The 17,676-nt window shown below is 40.9% G+C and overlaps 2 protein-coding genes across 9 annotated transcripts in view; one reads left to right on the top strand and one right to left on the bottom strand.

Moving 5' to 3' along the window:
* Positions 1 to 4,654, bottom strand: part of BICRAL (BICRA like chromatin remodeling complex associated protein) — a 29,212-nt gene extending 24,558 nt beyond the window's left edge. The window contains exon 1 of one of the 2 annotated variants that reach the window (XM_070734498.1): positions 2,633 to 4,654. The gene's annotated coding sequence lies outside the window, so the exon portion shown is untranslated. Of the gene's footprint in view, positions 1 to 2,408; positions 2,537 to 2,632 lie in introns of those variants that run through there. The other variant, XM_070734500.1, reaches the window with a different exon arrangement.
* Positions 2,378 to 14,734, top strand: TBCC (tubulin folding cofactor C). 7 transcript variants are annotated; one of them, XM_070734507.1, is made up of 5 exons: positions 2,378 to 3,010; positions 5,580 to 5,614; positions 5,800 to 5,878; positions 7,044 to 7,106; positions 9,200 to 14,734. In XM_070734507.1, the coding sequence occupies exon 5, from the start codon at positions 12,611 to 12,613 to the stop codon at positions 13,619 to 13,621; it is 1,011 nt and encodes a 336-aa protein (XP_070590608.1). In that variant the 5' UTR covers positions 2,378 to 3,010; positions 5,580 to 5,614; positions 5,800 to 5,878; positions 7,044 to 7,106; positions 9,200 to 12,610; the 3' UTR covers positions 13,622 to 14,734. The 7 variants fall into 7 exon arrangements, with proteins under 7 accessions (XP_070590608.1, XP_070590605.1, XP_070590607.1 ...); XM_070734504.1 differs by having other exon boundaries at positions 8,998 to 14,734; XM_070734506.1 differs by having other exon boundaries at positions 5,804 to 5,878; positions 7,044 to 14,734.
* The last annotated feature ends 2,942 nt before the right edge of the window (positions 14,735 to 17,676 follow it).

The raw sequence follows: 17,676 nt of genomic DNA, 5'->3' as shown, positions 1-17,676 counted from the left end.
GTTAAGATTACAGAATTTAAAGCTACCTGTGTTTTAAATATATTTTACTTTCAAAAACAGAAATCTAATGACAGTAGATGATAGAAAAACTGTGGTCAGGTTTTATTATGCTCCCTTACTAGGTTTTTTGGAATAGAACCTCATTGACACAGGTAAAATTGTGTAATTAAAAAAAATATGAAAGGCCATCCAATTTCCCAAGGTCCTCCATTTTTAATCCACAGATCACAAGCTGCTTTTCTTTAAAGTTAATTGCATCATATAGATGTTTTCCTCTATGTGATTTGTACATTCTAAGCTGGACTTTTTCAAAGATTTACATCTCAATCTGGATGGGAACACAAGATGATAATTTCTATAAAAAGGAGTTCACATTTAACAGGAGTAATAATTGCCATTTGTACCCATAACAATTAGTATTCTTCATAAGAAGATGAAGGAAAATAAAGACAGGTTAACTTTTTTAAACGAATGTTTCTTGTTCTACAGAACAAGAAATCGGGCTTGTTATTGTTAAAAAACATTTAAAATACGTGGCACCCTCAACCTCCGTACGATTTTCTCTCCAAATTAATAAGTCGCAGAAGATAGTTCACCCCTTTGGAAACCATTTCATAAAGGTGAAGAAGGTCCCCGTTTCCATTTTTGCTCTACTTTGAGGGAAAGCAACTGCACGAAGTAGAGGAAGACGACGCCCCAGCCGAAGGGAAGAGCCTCGTATTAAAAGCCTTTTCAAAATGGCGGCGGCAGGGAACGAAAGAGAAGAAACTGCGCCACAAATCCTGGCCGATGGCCAGGCAGCGCCATCTTCCCTTGTCCCTGACACTCCAGCCGGCGAAAAACGAGACCGGCACGGCGAAAAAGGGATTCTTTGTTCAGGAAAAACTGGCTCCGTCGACTGAGCTTTGGAAAGGCACGTTCAATTCGGTAATTCTCCTAGATTATACAATTTAGGGAGGGTGAAATTAAGCCCGATAAAAACACAAAGGCCTGACTTTCCTTCGTCCTTCTCTCAGCAAAAATCGACCATTTCTGCAAACCTCCTGTACTTGTGTTCCCTGTATTGCCCACTCAACTACTTCGTTTCGATTAAAAACAAAAAAGCATAAAAATGATCCATCGGATTTTCAATCCACTTTATATATTTCTCCCCCTCACCCCTCCAGGTCTTTAACCAAAACCAATTCACGATAATTTTTTAGGTTAATCCCATGCCAGATACATACAGATAAGTGTCTTCGAAAGGCAAAAACGAAAGCATTATTAACATGTAGAATATTTATTATACTTGCAGCTCAAAAAAACATTACAACCGAAAAGGATTTTAAATCCTACCGACCCAGAATTACATACACCGAAACAAATCACCATTTCCATTCCTTGAAACAATGACGCAAAGACAAGAAATCGGAGGGAACTGGAGACAAAAAAAATAGTAATAAGAAACAAAATTAAGAAGGGGAAAAAAGGATCCCGGTCAAAAAGCGCAACCCATGCTAGAAAGGCGGTGAAAATGAATACGAGATGGCAAGAGACAGCCGTTGAAAACAAATCCAACCGGGGAGGCAAAAGAAAAGAAAAATCCTCGGCAGCCTCCCGCCCAGGAGCGAGAAGACGGAGCGCCTCCATTTTCCTGAGGAGGAGGAAGAAAAAGTGTTCCACAGACCGGAGAGAGCTTTAGAGAAAAGCAAAAGAAACGAGGGGGGAAAAAAGAGGGAGGAGATTTGAAAAGATTATTTTTCTTTCTCCCTCTCCCTCATACACACACACACACACTTGATTCCCCTCTTCCTCACGGACACACACCCTCAGTCACACTGGCAGACACATATACACACACACACACTCAACGCACACTTTCTCTCCCTCTCTCGACGGCCAAGGGGGTGGCCAGGAGGGGGGGAGAAAAAGCCCAAACAAAACAATAACTAATTTTAAACCGGCTCAATCAGTGAGTCATTAAAGAGGGGCTTTTCTTCCTCCTCTCTGCATTTGCATGGCCTCCGCGCCAGAGAGGGGCAACCCCCCCATCCTCTCCCGCCGCCCACCTTGCAGCTATCAGCCTAGCCCTGAAACCTTATCTGTCCTCTCTTTCTCTCCCCCCCCCCTCTCTTCTCGCTCTTCCCCCCTTCTCTCTCTCCCTCCTTGTTTGCCTCTCCCCCTTTAAGAATCACATTTTGGAGGTGCCCTCAGTAACCACCACCACCAGCCTCTTCCTGCAAAAGAAATAAATATTTCATTTCCATGTGAATTAACATCTGCCCACCAAGCACCACCCGCGCAAAATCGCCCTCCTCCTCCTCCTCCTTTCCTCTCCTCCTCCTCTTCTTTTCTCTTTTCCTTCTTCTTCCTCCCTATGTCCCCCCTCTCTCCTCTCCACTCTCCTCTCCAGATATATATTTATATACCTAGCCCCAGAGCCAATAGCTCTCTGGGCTGAAACCTAATATCCTGGTTTTGGCAACTCCTGGTTGTTTAATTTGCTCCTCTTTTTCTTTTCTGTCTGTCTGGAGACAGATATCCCCCCCCCTCTCTTTTCCCTCCCCGAAGGAAGGGAGGAAGGAGGTTGTGTGTTTTTTTTTTCCTTGAAATTTTTATCACAAAATTATAATACACTCAAAGGGAAACTCACCGTCATGAAAAAGCAGTGCCTTGTCAACGGGGTTTCTTCGCCATCACATCAGGGGCTGGCAGTGTAAGAGAGAGCGAGAGAGCGAGAAAGGGAGGGGGGAGCGAGCGAGTGAGCAAGGAAGAGAGAGCGAGGACAGCGAGAGGAGCCCAGTGCGGGAGTTCCAGCTACGAGGCGAGGAGAGAGGCGAGGAGGCTGCGGGGACGCCGCTGCTACCGCATTCACATACATTATTAGGAGCGGCGGTACTGAACTATCGCTCGACGCTGCTGCTGCTGCTGCTGCTGTTGCCTGCCTGCCTTTACGCGGGGCGAAGAAGACACTTTGGAAAGATTTGGGCTTGCTTTGGAAAAAACAGAAGCCGAGTTTGAGGCTTCAGAGGTATAATCGCTTGGCCCTTCGTAGGAAAGGAAAAAAAAACTTTACTTTTAGTTAATCGGGAAATGACTGAGTGTCCTCGTCTAATGGAACCAACGTTGCGATTTATTCTAACCCCTTTGCTCCGTCGCTGCCTATATAAATATATATTATATATATATTGAGACAAGCAAGAAAATCGCTGCTTTAACTTAAATTCTCCCCTTTCCTTCCCTCCCTCAAATGACGTAAACAAAGGAAGTGGAAAAGGTTTGGGATTATTTAAACGGAACTGGATGTTAGAGGTTAAAAAAAATGGGAAGCTGCCCATGCACAGTCCTATCAACTTTATTCGGTCCTGACTTCTTTTTCTTATTACTATGCTTGTCAACATGCTGTCAAAATAGAGTTGCAAGTTGCAACACAGCAAATGAAGTCTATATAATGCATCTTTTTTTGGTCCCCAGATCTCCAAAACAGTATCTATAGTTAATGCTATTTTAAATACAAAGATAAATATAGAAATGGAAATATATTCATTATTTTTATTTAAAGGGGTGGGGTTTTTTTCATTGTGCACTGAAATATTTGAAACTACCATGGATTGGTTCGTTTTAGTGGGCTTCATGAATGTTTCAGAATACTAAGAAAAAGAGAAACTTCATTGTTTTTTTGGGACAATTTAGAAACAAAGTAGAAAGGCTGAAGTGCAAAAGGAATTTAAACTTGCAAAGGAAAGTTAACTGGAAAAAAAGGAGCTCATTTGTCAGTAGGAAAAAGAAAAGAATAAACCAGCTGTTAAGAGATTGGCAGAATAGTAAGAGGTAAAAGGGAAAGAGCAGAGCTCAGATCCTACTTTGCTTTCATCTTCAGCACCAGGAGGAATTGTGTTGAAATGGACCTAGTAAAACAATGTCAAAATATAGTTCTGTACAGCAACTCAAAATAAAGTGTGCAGCTACCATTAACAATCATTATATCAAGATCTAATGTTTTCCTGTCTTCAAAAGAGAGAAAAACATGAGCTTAAATAATTAAGGCAGGACAGCTTGATGTTGACACAGTCCAGGGAACAAATTATTGAATACAGTAGTCAGTTTGTCAGGATTTAGAAAATAAGGCATTGATGAACAAGTAATGGCAAGCCAAATGAAACTTCTGAGAGAATACCAATTTAATTGATCACAGGAGTGTGGACACAGTATCCCAACTGTGTAAAACTTTCAACGATGTATTTCATGAAATTCTACCAGTTTACATGAAGTATTAAGATCCAGCAGAGTCTTATCAAACAGAATCATTGAGCAAAAGCCATATGCCAAAAGGGTCTTGATGGATCAAACTGAACATTTTACAATAAAATAGTTTTATTTGGCCATCAGGAAAAAAATGCTAATACCAAGACCATCCCAAGACTGGTAGACTTTTCATCTGAAGTATTTAAAAAGAGGCTATGAGAGCACCCATCAGAAATATTGTAGCAGTGAATTAGAGTCGGATTAGATTATTTTCAATATCTCTTCCAATACCTCCATTCTTTTGACTCTATAATTAAAAATACCTTCCAACTACTTTTCAGCACTTTTCAGGAGTCTGTTGCTGTATATACCTAAAAGAAACTAAATTTTAAATACACTTAACTGCTAAACATATAAGGAAATGTATTTACAATCACATTTCTAGTTTTTGTGAATAGAATATTCTGTTGGAACCATGTTTTTAAATTGGCCATATCTTTCTATGGCATATTTACTAATGTAAGAAAAGCCTTGTCGATATTTTATTTTTATTCTATACTCTATTTCAGGGGTGTGAAACTCGATTTCATTGAGGGTTAGATCAGGGTTGTGTTTGACCTCGGGGACCAGGGTGGGTGTGGCCAGCTTGATGTCAGTCATATTGGGCACCTGTGGTGGCCCAAGCACTCTGCCAGAAAAAAGGGGCTCCCAAGCTCCACTTTTGGCCACGACTATCTCCTGCAGCCCTCTGTCAGCAAAAATGGGACACGGGGGGGGGGGGGTCATGTGCCTCCCCAGCTCTGTTTTCACTGCTGTTTCCAGGGCAGTCCTGCGGGCCAGATCTAACCACCCCATGGGTCCCATCTGGGCCACAGATCTTGAGTTTGATACCCATGCTCTATTTTCTTTTGTGTGCTATTCAGCAAAATGAACTTTCTTGAAGGGACAATTGCTAATTTCATAACTGTTGGAAAAACCTTAATCCTCCATTCTCAGTACTATTGCTTCCACTATTTTTAGAAAGAAATTTAAGCTATGCTTTTCTTTAAGTACCTTTATACATGTGCTTGAAAACATAGACATAGCTTTAGAGTGTGATGTCTACTGAGAAATAATTTATTGAGATCTTTCCCATTTTATATATATCAAAAGTAAACCTTGTTCTTGTATCAGATTACAAGATGAATTACAAGGTCAAGACATTTTAACATTCATCTGAGTTAAAGATCAATAATATTTTACTTATTTTTAAACAGTAACAACTTTTAGATTTTTTATTTTATTTACTTATTTTAGATTTATTTGTTTTAGGTATAAACCATCATGACTAAATTAAGTGTACTTCTAATTTACAGAGCTTTCCTGAACTTGGTGTATTCTAAGGTCGCTGGTGAGTTTTCATTTCTTTTAGATAACTGATATATTTATTTCTATCACTGCTCAGATTTATTTGAAACTACAGGCATCTGATAGTTGCTGTCATGTTAACTTGAAATTAAAACAAAACTGCTTTTGGTATGCACTTCAGTGTACTCTAAAGCACTTTATTAACTGACCTCTACTTTTATTTCCCAGAAAGAGTTTTTCCTATGCAATTCAAAGGAAGAACTGAAGAAAACCAGATTGGACCATTAGTTCCACCAGAAACCAGCTGGTAATTGATAACATCTAATTTGTTAGCTAAATCCCAGATGTCATAGATGGAAGTTTATTTTGAGCAAAGCAAGTCAGAATCATATTCTGTGAATCTTTCAGGGCAGGGGAGAAAGGGCTTGCTTATGGACATCCAAACAGAATGCCAAGATAATTTTTCTCCATTTTAAATAAATATGTGCTGAATCTCAAGAATCTATTCAAAGAAGAGGTAATGGGTAATTACAGTAGTTTACAGCAGTTGAACTAACTGTATAGATTTTCAAATTCTGTGTTTTCACTTGTCTTTTTTTTTGGTTACTCTACCAACTTTACCTACATGCAAAATTGCATTATTATTTTGATACCTCCTCGTATGTCAGAATTGGTAGAATTCTATATTTTTGGCTTATTTTCTTGAAACTGGGACAAAATGAGTCCTGAATAGAACATTTAAGAACTCCAGACAGCCTAGAGCTACCTTCAGCAAGATTCCCTCTTTGAGGGAGATGGACAGTTCAGAAATGTAAAAACGTAATTAAATAAAATTATAGTTGAGGTAGGCCCAAAATTGTAAATATCAAAAGTTGTTTGTATCACTGAAAGCTCTGCTATTGTGTTTTTATTTTAAGACAAAAGGTGTTAATATATGAGTGGTTTTTAAATTAAAACCATTAAATTAAATTAATTTTTAAATTAAATTTAAATTCAGGTTAAATTGCCGTTTTGGCACTTTAGTGATAAATAAGTGGTTTTTGGGGTGCAGCTTGGGCACTCCATCTCTAAAAGGTTTGCCATCACTGGCTTAGAGGATAGCAGGAGGTTAAGCTTAATGATAGCAATATACAGTACTATAATTATTTCTGATTAGGGATTTTTGGGGAGGGAAATCTTTCAAGCAGAATTTTACATTTTAGAATAGAAACCTGTAGAATTATGTCATTTTGTTTGTTTACATTCTCAATAATTTCTATTTCTCACATTAGCTTTTTAAGTTCATTCCCAGATTCTCAGATTTTCTTGTAAACAATCGAGTAAATGTACCCCCAAACATGTATTGAAAAATATAGGTGAGAGACATTACAAATGTATTTCATTTCATTGTGATTGGGTGTGATCTGACTCCATAACATGTGGTAACTTAGGCACTAGGCACAGATTTGATTTTCTTTACATTCTTTCATTAGTCAGCCAGAAGAGGAAAAGATGATGCAGAGCATTGATTGGATTATGTTGTCTTTTGTTTCAAGGTCAGTGTGATTGCTAGTCAACTTTAAACTGCTTTATGAAAGACAAGGAGGTAGGAAATCTATAGCATGAAATTGTCCTACTAGGGAATAGCTAGTTTGTACTATGCTGAAAAGGTACTACAGTCAGAGAACTACGTCATCTTCAACTGGAATTTTTTCCTGCTATTTCAGGAAATTTGTGCAGGGTGAAATGGAATTCTTTCTAACTCTTTCTTCTTGCCTTATACATTATTGTCTAGAACTGAGGTTCTGAATTGGCAGGTAGTTATGAATTTAAGCCATTTGCTTCAGTGAAAAATATCCAGGAAAGAAAAAAAGTAAATGTTTCATTTGCCTCCATCTCTTTCGAATCCTGCATATATAAATTCAACTGCAAGCTGGCTAAAAATCTGAAATAAAAATATCTTCGTTTGAGGGATTGCCACGAAGAAGAGAGGGTCAACCTATTCTCCAGAGCACCAGAAGGCAAGACAAGAAACGATGAAAACTAATCAAAGAGAGAAGCAACCTAGAACTAAAGAGAAATTTCCTAACACTGAGAACATTAACCAGCAGAACGGCTTGCCTTCCGAAATTATGGGTGCCCATCACTGGAGACTTTTAAGAAGAGACTGCACTGTCATTTGTCTAGAATGGCATAAGGTCTCCTGCTTGAACAGGGTTGGACTAGAAAACATTTAAGGTCCCTTCCAACACTATTAATTGTATCTGGATTGCTGTCTATGTAAACTTTTATATTTTAATGCTCAACTTCTAGGAATGAGCTGCTGGAGGAAATAGATTTAATTAAGGGAGACACCATACTGTGTTCATTTGATTTACAGAAGTATATTATTTTCTAAATTGAAAGACAACAACTATAATAATAACAACAATAACAACAATTTAAATATTTACGGTTGATGGATTAACAAATCAGGGAGGTGTAATTTCCCATTGGTGTAAGTAGTGAATAGTGGAAATTGAATAGGAAAAATTTGGCTTGTTCAGGTTCTCCCATCTCTTTCCTACCTATCTCCCCTTTCCTTCGTTCCTTCCTATCTTGCTTGCTTTCTCTTTCTCTCTTTGTTCTGCTCCTTCCTCTCTTCTCCTTCTCCCCTTTTTCCTTTCATCTTTCTTTTTTTTATCCCACCCTCTTCCTTCCCCTTCCACCTTCCCTCCCTTTTCCTTTCATTTCTTCCTTCATTTCTCCCTTTATCCTTCCTTCCCTTCTCGGCACAGAGCTGCTGGTTGGAGGGGGAGGGAACAAGGGAATCCCTGAAAGGCCAGGAAGTTGTTTCGGAATGTTGAAAATGAGGCTTATGTGACTACAGCAGCATGGCAGTGGTGGGGCTAAAGCAGCAATGGGTTATAGCATTCTGTAAGTTATGACAGCTTATTAGAAGTACCTTGGCTGAAAAGGTTTTGCCTTGTGATACACCATTTCCACCAGTTAAAAGTTACAGACAGTTTGAATAGCATATAGATTATTTATCAAGGTTATGAGAAGTTCATTACATGAATAATTTTCTGCTTACTAGGAGGAACATCTGATAGAGGGGATGGTAAGATGATCCCTACCAGTAGTAGGCTCTAAAATCCTTTACTACCTACTGGTTCACACATGCACAGAAGCATCCCGGACGGGTGGACAGAGCCTCCTGCCATTAGTGCTTCTTAAAAACTGGGCTGAACTGGAAGCAACCCACCGCTGATCCCTACCAATGTGCATGTGATCACTGGGCAGTTTGAAGGTTAATTATTTTATACAGATTGATATTTCTTATGACACATAGAGAGAGAAAGGGTTGAAGTCTCAGGAAGATAAAGATGGGACCATCTAATTTCTCCAAGGTAGCTGTGAAGTTATGAAGAAAGAATAATCAGAATAATTTTTTTTCTCTACTCATAGGTGATGCTGGATAGGGATGGAAAGATGCCAGGAAGTCCATGAAACATGGCTTGAAATTGTCTCTCATGAAACGTCAGGATTAGCACCAATCTCTGACTCGTTTATTTGCTTATTTGTTTATATCCCGCCTTGTTTTTCTTTATAAATAATGCAAGGCAGTAAACATATCTAAAATTCTTTCTTCCTCCTCTTTTCCCTACAGCAACAATCCAGTAAGATTAGTCGGGCTGAGGAAGTCACAGGCCCAGAATCACCCAGCTATCTTTCATGGGACAGGAGTAGAATTCATGCTTCCCAGTTTCTAGCTCTCTCTTACGCCTGGAGCAGTCCAATTTATGTTGATATATTGTTTTGTTAGCGCAAGATTGGAAGATGTAGAGAGACCTAGCCATAGAATTGGACTCAAGAGTAGGACTCAACTGAATGGATAACATCATCATTGTTTTGCTCACTCAAGAATGAAAGGAATGCATAGATTTATGGGGATACTAAGGAATTGTCTCATGGACAAATGTCATAGGAGAGAAATTAATGAAGCAAGTTTGAGTTTAAAAAAATGGCAGACCCAAATGACTTCTCTGGAATACAATGTACCTTTATTTTATATTAGTAAGAACAGAATGCAATCTCCATATATGCATTGTACAGTTTATAAGAGAAATGGGTTAAAAGAATGTAGACATTTGGGATTGTTTTATTTATTATTATAAAAACTTACCTCATAAGCAACTTTGCTTCTCTTGTCATTCTTTCATATTATCTGTTAACAACATCTGCTGTTAAGATAATTTCTCAGTAACTTTTCTCACAGTAAAAACAATGGTGTGCAGGTCCTTCTCTGCCTCTATCTTCAACTAATCCTTGTTCAAAACCACTTTATATATTTTTTTTGCTCAAAGAAACTTTGGAACCAAAGTTCATAAATGAAGCAAACCCATTTTCAACACGATTGATTGATTGATTGACTGACTGATGGATTGGATTTATATGCCACCCCTCTCCAAGGACATTTTATTTTATCAAAAGCATTCACAACATTACATAATTTGAAAACAAAGTATCACACTTAATATTGTATAAAATCCTTATAATAGTAATTATTAACTCAAGTCTTACTATCTTTCATTGGGACTACTGTAGTGTGCTGATACGTGTGCATTACATTTGTGCTTTAGCCCTGCACTGGTTTCCTATTAGCTTCTGAATGTAAATCAACATTCTAGTTTTACAATTAAAGCCTACTTGTTTTGTCACCAGTGTACATATACTGTATTCCAGACCACTATCTCTGCCTGGTTTCTACCATCCTATCTTGAATACCTTGGGAGAACTTGCTTATGATTCTCCACTTTTGTGAAGTAAAAGTTGGAGGATTATCGGTACAGTAATTCTTTGCTACTTCACAGCTTTGAAAAATTAAATCCATTGAAAATTTTAAATCCATTGAAAATTCATAAAATTCTTCTACAGTACTATTATACTCTATTAAAGAAACTGGTAGGATATCACATGTAGTTCCAGCTGAGAAACATACAAGGACTGTTTAATGCAAAGGGTGGGTTTTAAAAAGTCCAAATACTCGTTAAATATATTAAAAAATATATTTCCTCTACTAAATGGAAATTCGTTTTTCACGGGTGATATTTTGGAAATATATATATACAGTATATATATTGGAAAATATATATTTTGGAAAAGTCCCCCTCCCCCAACTGTTAAAAATAATTCTTTTGGAAATTCTTGGAGGGATCATCAGCTTGAGTGATTAACAGCAGGATAAAGTTTCAGAAGGCGGAGAAAATAGGCATAGCTGGCACCATGGCCATGATCTACAGTTTTTGCTTTTTTTATTAAAAAAAATGGCTTGCTGCATGTTTCTTTTTCGCAAGTCACATGTTGCTTACTCAAAAAATGGAGCCTGATGGGTATTTGATATACATGCATAGGTAGTCCTTGAGTTCATTTAATGACCGTTCAAAGTTACAATGGCACTGAAAAGTGACATGGCCATTTTTCAGTTATGACCTTTGCAGCATCCCTGTGGTCACATGATCAAAATTTGAACGCTTGGTAACTGACTCACTTAAGACCAGGCGAAGGTTCCACTTACCGGCCGCTACCGATACAACCTCTGGGATCATCATGGGTGCACACACACCTGTCAGTGCAAGATTTCGCCAATTTAAGTGATTTCTTTGCATGTGCAGAAGCAAGCAAATGCAGAAAATCACCAAAATCTCATGCGCGAGAGTGTCATGCGAGATTTCACTTGCTGCGCATGCGCAAAAGCAAAATCTCGTGTACTCACGCATGCACACATTGGGGGCACAGAGATAAATGTGCATCTCCATTTCCACCACCGGGACTCTGATCCCAGGCATACTGGCTGCAACCACTATTGCTTATGACCATTGCCGGAACCCAAGATCATGTGATCATCTTTTGTTACCTGACAAGCAAACCTCAATGGGGGAGTCAGATTCACAACAACCGTGTTACTAACATAAAAACTGCAGCAATTTACTTAAAACAACTGTGGCAAGAGGAAGTAAAATGAGGCAAAACTCACTTAACAAAATGTCTCAGCAGAAACTTTGAGCTCAACTGTGGTCATAGAGGAGTCCAACTAAATTATCGTTTTGCCATTTATGCAGTGCTTCTCAATTATTTTGTTACACACACACAAACCCAGGAAGAAGTAAACATTTTGCTCACCCCCAACTTTCCACCAGGACGATTGTTTGCAATATTCCGCACGTTCTCGCTGAAAAAACTCAAGCGGCTTATCAGCATGACAGGCCTAATGCAGAGGTCTCCAAACTTAGCATAGCTGGCTGGAGAATTCTAGGAGTTGAAGTCCACAAGTCTTAAAGTTGCCAGGTTTGGGGACCACTGGCCTTAATTTATTTTGCTTCAAGCTGTCTGCTGCCAACATTTTTAGACACAGTAAACATACCCACCGTAGTCACAGTAAAGCCAAATGCTACATTCGCTTCATCATATCTCCTCTTCCTCTCCTTAGCTTTAGGGAGAGTTGCATTTGTCTCCTTATCTCGTTCTCTCTCCTCCCTTCTTTCCATCCCTGTTAAGTATTTTTCCATGGTGTCTCTTAAGGGTTTGTTATCTGCACTTCTTATCCCCTGCTCTGTGCTATTGTTCAGTGCAAAAAACAAACAAACACCCTACTCCCTGAGGCAAAAAAAGCACCTTCCTGGCGGAGGGTAGGCAGGTAAGCACCTTCCCTGGCATCGGCCCTTATTTGAGAAGCACTGCACAAAAATCGTTCTCTGCACGTCAGTGGGAAGACAGAATCGTTAGCTATTTGGACGAAAACCTGAGTTCAAATTCACCGCGCTACCATTCCCCTAAAAGACGGTTGGTTGCTCTCATTGATGTTAATCTTGCCTCTTAAAGGAAAACAGGCGCCGCTTGACCCATTTTTCTCGCCAGTCTTTAAATGACTATCAACAGGGGCCCTTTAAAAGGTGGTAAGCCACGCCCACGTACTCCGGGAGGTTGACTTCACAAATCCTAGGCGGAGGTCGCGGAAGGAACCAATCGGTCTCCGTCTTATTGGGAGGTGACCGAAGCCGCCGCAGAGACAGAAAGAAAGATGGAGGCTTTTCCGGAGGGCGCGGCGCCGGTGGAGGGAGACCGGGCGCCGCTCGCCGCCGGCCTCTCCGCGCTGGTCCCTGACAGGCTGCAGCAGCGAGAAGCGGGACGGCGAGAGGAGGCGGAGAAGAGGCGGCGGGAGCGGGATGCGCAGTCGGTGCTGGAAGAGCAGAGCGATTTTTTCACCGCCTCCTTCGCCCGCGAGCGGGAAGCCGTCGAGGCGCTGCTGCGGCGGTCGGAGGACGCCGACGCCGTCTCCGAGGCGGCCGAGCGGCTGCAGGAGCTGCAGCGGCTGCTGACGGACTCGGTGCGCTTCTTGGCTCCGTACGAGGTGCGGCAGGCCCAGGCGGCGCTGAGCAAGCTACAGGGCGCGCTGTCGGAGCGTCGCCTCCAGTTGAAGCCGAAGAAGCGCTTCGCCTTCACCAAAGCCCTCAAAAAGGACCCGGTCTCGGCTCCGTCCAAGCCTCCCGCGCCTGTCCGGGAAAGCTCCGCCGTCCGAGACCAAAAGGAAGCGCCGAGTTGCGGTTTTGGCAGCGCCGAGGGACAAACCCTCCAGCTCGGCCCGACCGACCTGTTGCAGCGCGACGTGGTGCTGGAGCGGCTGAGGCGCTGCCGGGTGCTGTTGCGCGGCAACCCCAACACGCTGCTGGTGCGCGACTGTCACGACTGCACGGTCCTGTGCGGGCCCGTGTCGACCTCGGCGCGGGTGGACGGCTGCAGCGGTTGCCTCGTGGCCCTCGCCTGCCAGCAGCTCCGGACCTACCGCGTGACGGAGACCAGCTTCTATGTGCAGGTGACCAGCCGGGCCATGCTGGAGGACTGCAGTGCCGTGCGCTTCGCCCCTTACTCGTGGGGTTACCCGGGCCTGGAGGCCGATTTCGAGACTTCCGGGCTGGACAGGAGCAAGAACAACTGGGACCAAGTAGACGACTTTAATTGGCTGGCCAAGGATCAGGCCTCCCCGAATTGGGGGGTGATCCCGGAAAATGAGCGGATCACGGATTGGGATTGAGTTTAACCAGAGGTGGGCTGCTAAGATTGAAGGGTGACATGTGCTCGTCTTGGTGACATGTGCCTGTCTTGGTGGCTCTGAGTGCTAGCAGAGTCCAGTGCAATGATGCTACTGCACCTGGGCAGGTAGCGAAATCACGTGCGGACATGCAGGTGCGCCTGTGGCTACCTGCCCAGGTGCAATAGCATCATTGCGCTGGACTCTGCGCGCACCTGCGTGTCCGTGCATGATTTTGCTACCTGCCTAGGTGCAGTAGCATCATTGCACTGGACTCCGATAGCACCTACATGTCCGTGCATGATTTCGCTACCTGCCCAGGTGCAGTTGCAGCACCTACATGTCCGTGCATGATTTCGCTACCTGCCCAGGTGCAGTTGCATCATTGCGCTAGCACTCAGAGCCACCGAGACGAGCACACGTCACCGTTCCGCCTTAGCAGCCCGCCTCTGAGTTTAACATTGCATATGTAGAGGACGCCCAAAACAATGGCAGCATTTGAAAAGGAGGAGTGACTTTACCAAAGGCAGAATTAAAGCTTCACTAAATAACCCTGAATCTCTTTTCACAGCAGCCTGTGGTGCCTCTGCGTGTCTGCGCGTGATTTTCCTACCTGCCCAGGTGCAGTAGCATCATTGCACTGGACTCTGCTGGCGCTCAGAGCCACAGGGGCAAGCACACATCAGCATTCTGCCTTAGCAGCCCACCTCTGAGTTTAACATTGCATATGTAGAGGACGCCCAAAATAACAGCAGTATTTGAAAAAAGAGGAGTGACTTTTCCAAGGCAGAATTAAAGCTTCAGTAAATAGCCCCAAATCTCTTTCAAAGAAGCATGGTTGGGTTTGCCAAAATGCTTGTCCTGAGAGTCTTACACTTGTTTACCTGCTATCTGATTGTGTATCCTGGTATTAATGTTTAGTGTTGTGTGCCCTGGGGTTCTTTCTACAGATCTGCAGGGGTTCTTTCTACAGATCTGCAGTTGTCTCTTTAAGATTATGTTTTCGTCCTCTTAGGAAGGGAAAACTCCTGGGGCTGAAGATTTTAACTTCTTCTAAAATGTTACCCAGTTAGTAATTTGCTCACTTAAATGCTGAATAAAATTACTATTTATTTAGACATTGACTATTTTTATCTCTGAGATGTGTTTGTGATATATGTGGATTAAAAAGATCGTCTTCCTGAAGAGTGTTATGAGATATTTAAGGTTAGGAATGGTAAAGGTATTGCATATATTTTTTCACTGCTACTGTTTGTAAGAAATAATTTGGAGATGCATGGTTTCAGAACTACTTTCAGCATTTTCATTTGTTAAATAGTTTAAATTATGCTTTGTATTGGAAGCAAATTCTTTGTGGAGCACATCTTCATGTACTAGTACCAAGCCAGAGAATTCTACAAAATTTGCAAGGCATTTTGAAGATTATTCAGAAATTATGTCAGTTAGCATTAGTTCACTTTTGCAAACATCATGCAGGTTGCTGATTTTGCAGAGATGCTTTATTTTGGATCCCAAAGGGTATGTGCTTTTACTTTTGTATGCCTGTAAAAATTCTAAATATAACATATTTAAATGGACATACCCAATTATCTTACCATAGACAAGCACTTTAAGTGGCAGAGAGTTTAGTAGGTGTATAAGTGCCCTTCTCAAATTAATAAACTACAAAAAGATAAAGTCAGGTTTGCATTATACCTTTCTGCTGCATTTTGTACACACCCTATCCATGTCCTATCACACTGGTCCCCTTACCTTTCCATCATTTCACTCCATCCTGAATATGAGTTTCATTCTTGTGATGGTTCAAAGGGCTTCTTCTCCAAACCGTCATGAGAATGAAGGCATTCGCTAGCATTTTCTGCTTCAGAAAAGAAAATGCAAATCCAGCACTCTGGAAGACTGAACCTCAGTATTTCAGAATCCTGAGGCTTGGAGCCTTTAACGTTTTCTCCTCCAGAATCTCCTTTTTCCAGTAATATCCCTCTCCAGAGGAGAAAATGCTAATCAAGCCGGCATCTGCTCAGAGCCTTTTAGAATATCAGTTGTGTTAATGTTTTATCAGACTTGAAGTCTTATTTAACACAGGAGTGGATTCCCCTCATGCACAGAGCAGAAAGGAAATCCTTCCGTACACTGGAGGAACAAGTCTAAATTTATTGTCTCCTTTGTTCCAAGAAATCTTAAATGGCAATTGCATGGTCACAATGGTACTTGGCAATTCATAAATGTGAACAGGTTGCCAGACTACTGAAGTACAGTCATGTGAGTTGGAGGGAGGGCAGAGTAACATTTCATGACACTCAGTGTCAGTAGCTATTGTAAGGGAACAGTTGTTAAATGGCCAGTTGTAAGTTGAGAATTTCAATTAAGCTTCCTATTACAGTACTTGTGTTCCAAAAATAATCCATTTTCAGTGCTTTTTTTAAAAAATCCCCATTGTGATTTTATTAAAGGAAGGGGAGATAGGCACTTTGTACCTCTGTCCTTAGAGGTTGAATTGATTGTTTTGATTGAACAAAGGCTGGCTGCTATTCTACCTTTTAAAAGAAATGTTATATTTTGCAAAATGTAACACATAATATAGGAAGACATCAATGATCTGTCATCTAGCAACTTATTCAGAGTTACGATGTATCTCCCTAGTATTACTTGCAACCTGGTTTTGAAGATCCGATTACTGCATTCTCCCACCCAATTGCATATTGCGTGCTTGGTAGCCAGCTCACATTTAGGACTATTTACAGGATCCCATGATCACTGCAATTTTCAATGGTTTTTGCTAGTTTCTAGGATTTACTTCCTGTTTCTAGCAAAAGCAGCCATGGGGCGTGGCGGTTAAGGTCTGGCTTAATTACCATGGTGTTCACTGCCACAAAAAAAGGTAATATCAGGTGCAGCACATGATGACCTGCTTAATGATTGCAACAATTTATTGCCATAATTCAAGGCTCAATTATTCAAGGAGTAGTAGTAGTAGTATATGATGCGGTACCAGTGAAAAAAACCTAATGTACATGATAGGAGCAACACTGGAAAGAGTTTGAAAGAAGATAGAGGGACTGATACTCCAAGTTAGAAGATGGCTTCGACTTGGATGTTAGAGCTAGTTTGGTGTAGTGGTTGAGGCATTAGAGTAGAAACTGGGATATTGCAAGTTCTGCACCATTTTAGGATGAACCCAGCTGGTTAAGTTGGCACCAGTCACTTTCAGCCCTTGGATAGAGATAAAACTTTGCTAAGAAAACTGCAGAGAATTGTCTAGGAATTGGACATGACTGAACAGAAGAAAAAAACAATATTTCATCATCCACCATGATACCATGGAAATCTATCAATATGGGTTGCTTTGAAACATAATCAATTTTCTGCTCCAGTTTCCTTATATTTTAAAGAAGAAAAGGTGCAATTGTAATATCGCCTGAGAAAAATATATGTCACATCTTGTTTTCCTTAATTTTGATTCAGATCAAATAATGCAAGATTAATTTTTCAGCAACTAATTTCACAAAGATTAGGTATTTGTTGTTTAAAGTGAGACTTTCATCTTTTAATTTTGCTAATATGCTAAGTATATGTGGGTATATTGCAAAGATTTTAAGTACCGGTATCTTGGTGATAACCAGTTCATTATTGCAAAAATAAGGACAAAATGAACAAGTTCATGGAAGACACAGTAGGTTTTTTTTACAATCTGCACTGCACAGCTCACATTTAAAAATGAACTAAGCAGGTCTCTAGTACTAATATTCAATGAGCTAAATGTAGTCCACAAATCTACAACATCTATTATTAGAATTATATTCCAACATTTCTCCATCAACTCAAAATAGCACACTTTTATCCCATTTTTCCTCCAACAACCTAGTGAGTTTGATTGGGCTGAGAAAGTGATTGCTCCAAAACCACTGAAGTCCAATGACTAACGGTAGACTTGAACTTGGGTCTCCCCATTGCCGTTCCTATACCACACTGGCTCATCTCTTGCCATACAGTTGTTTCCATTAGAATGCCCTACTAACATTTTCTAGCACAATAAAACACTTCTTTCTAACTTCAAT

The sequence above is a fragment of the Erythrolamprus reginae genome, chromosome 1 (assembly GCF_031021105.1).
Source record: "Erythrolamprus reginae isolate rEryReg1 chromosome 1, rEryReg1.hap1, whole genome shotgun sequence".
In the NCBI taxonomy this organism is placed as follows: Eukaryota; Metazoa; Chordata; class Lepidosauria; order Squamata; family Dipsadidae; genus Erythrolamprus; species Erythrolamprus reginae.
Note: the sequence above shows the minus strand (reverse complement) of the source record. Positions and strands in the feature narration are given on the sequence as shown.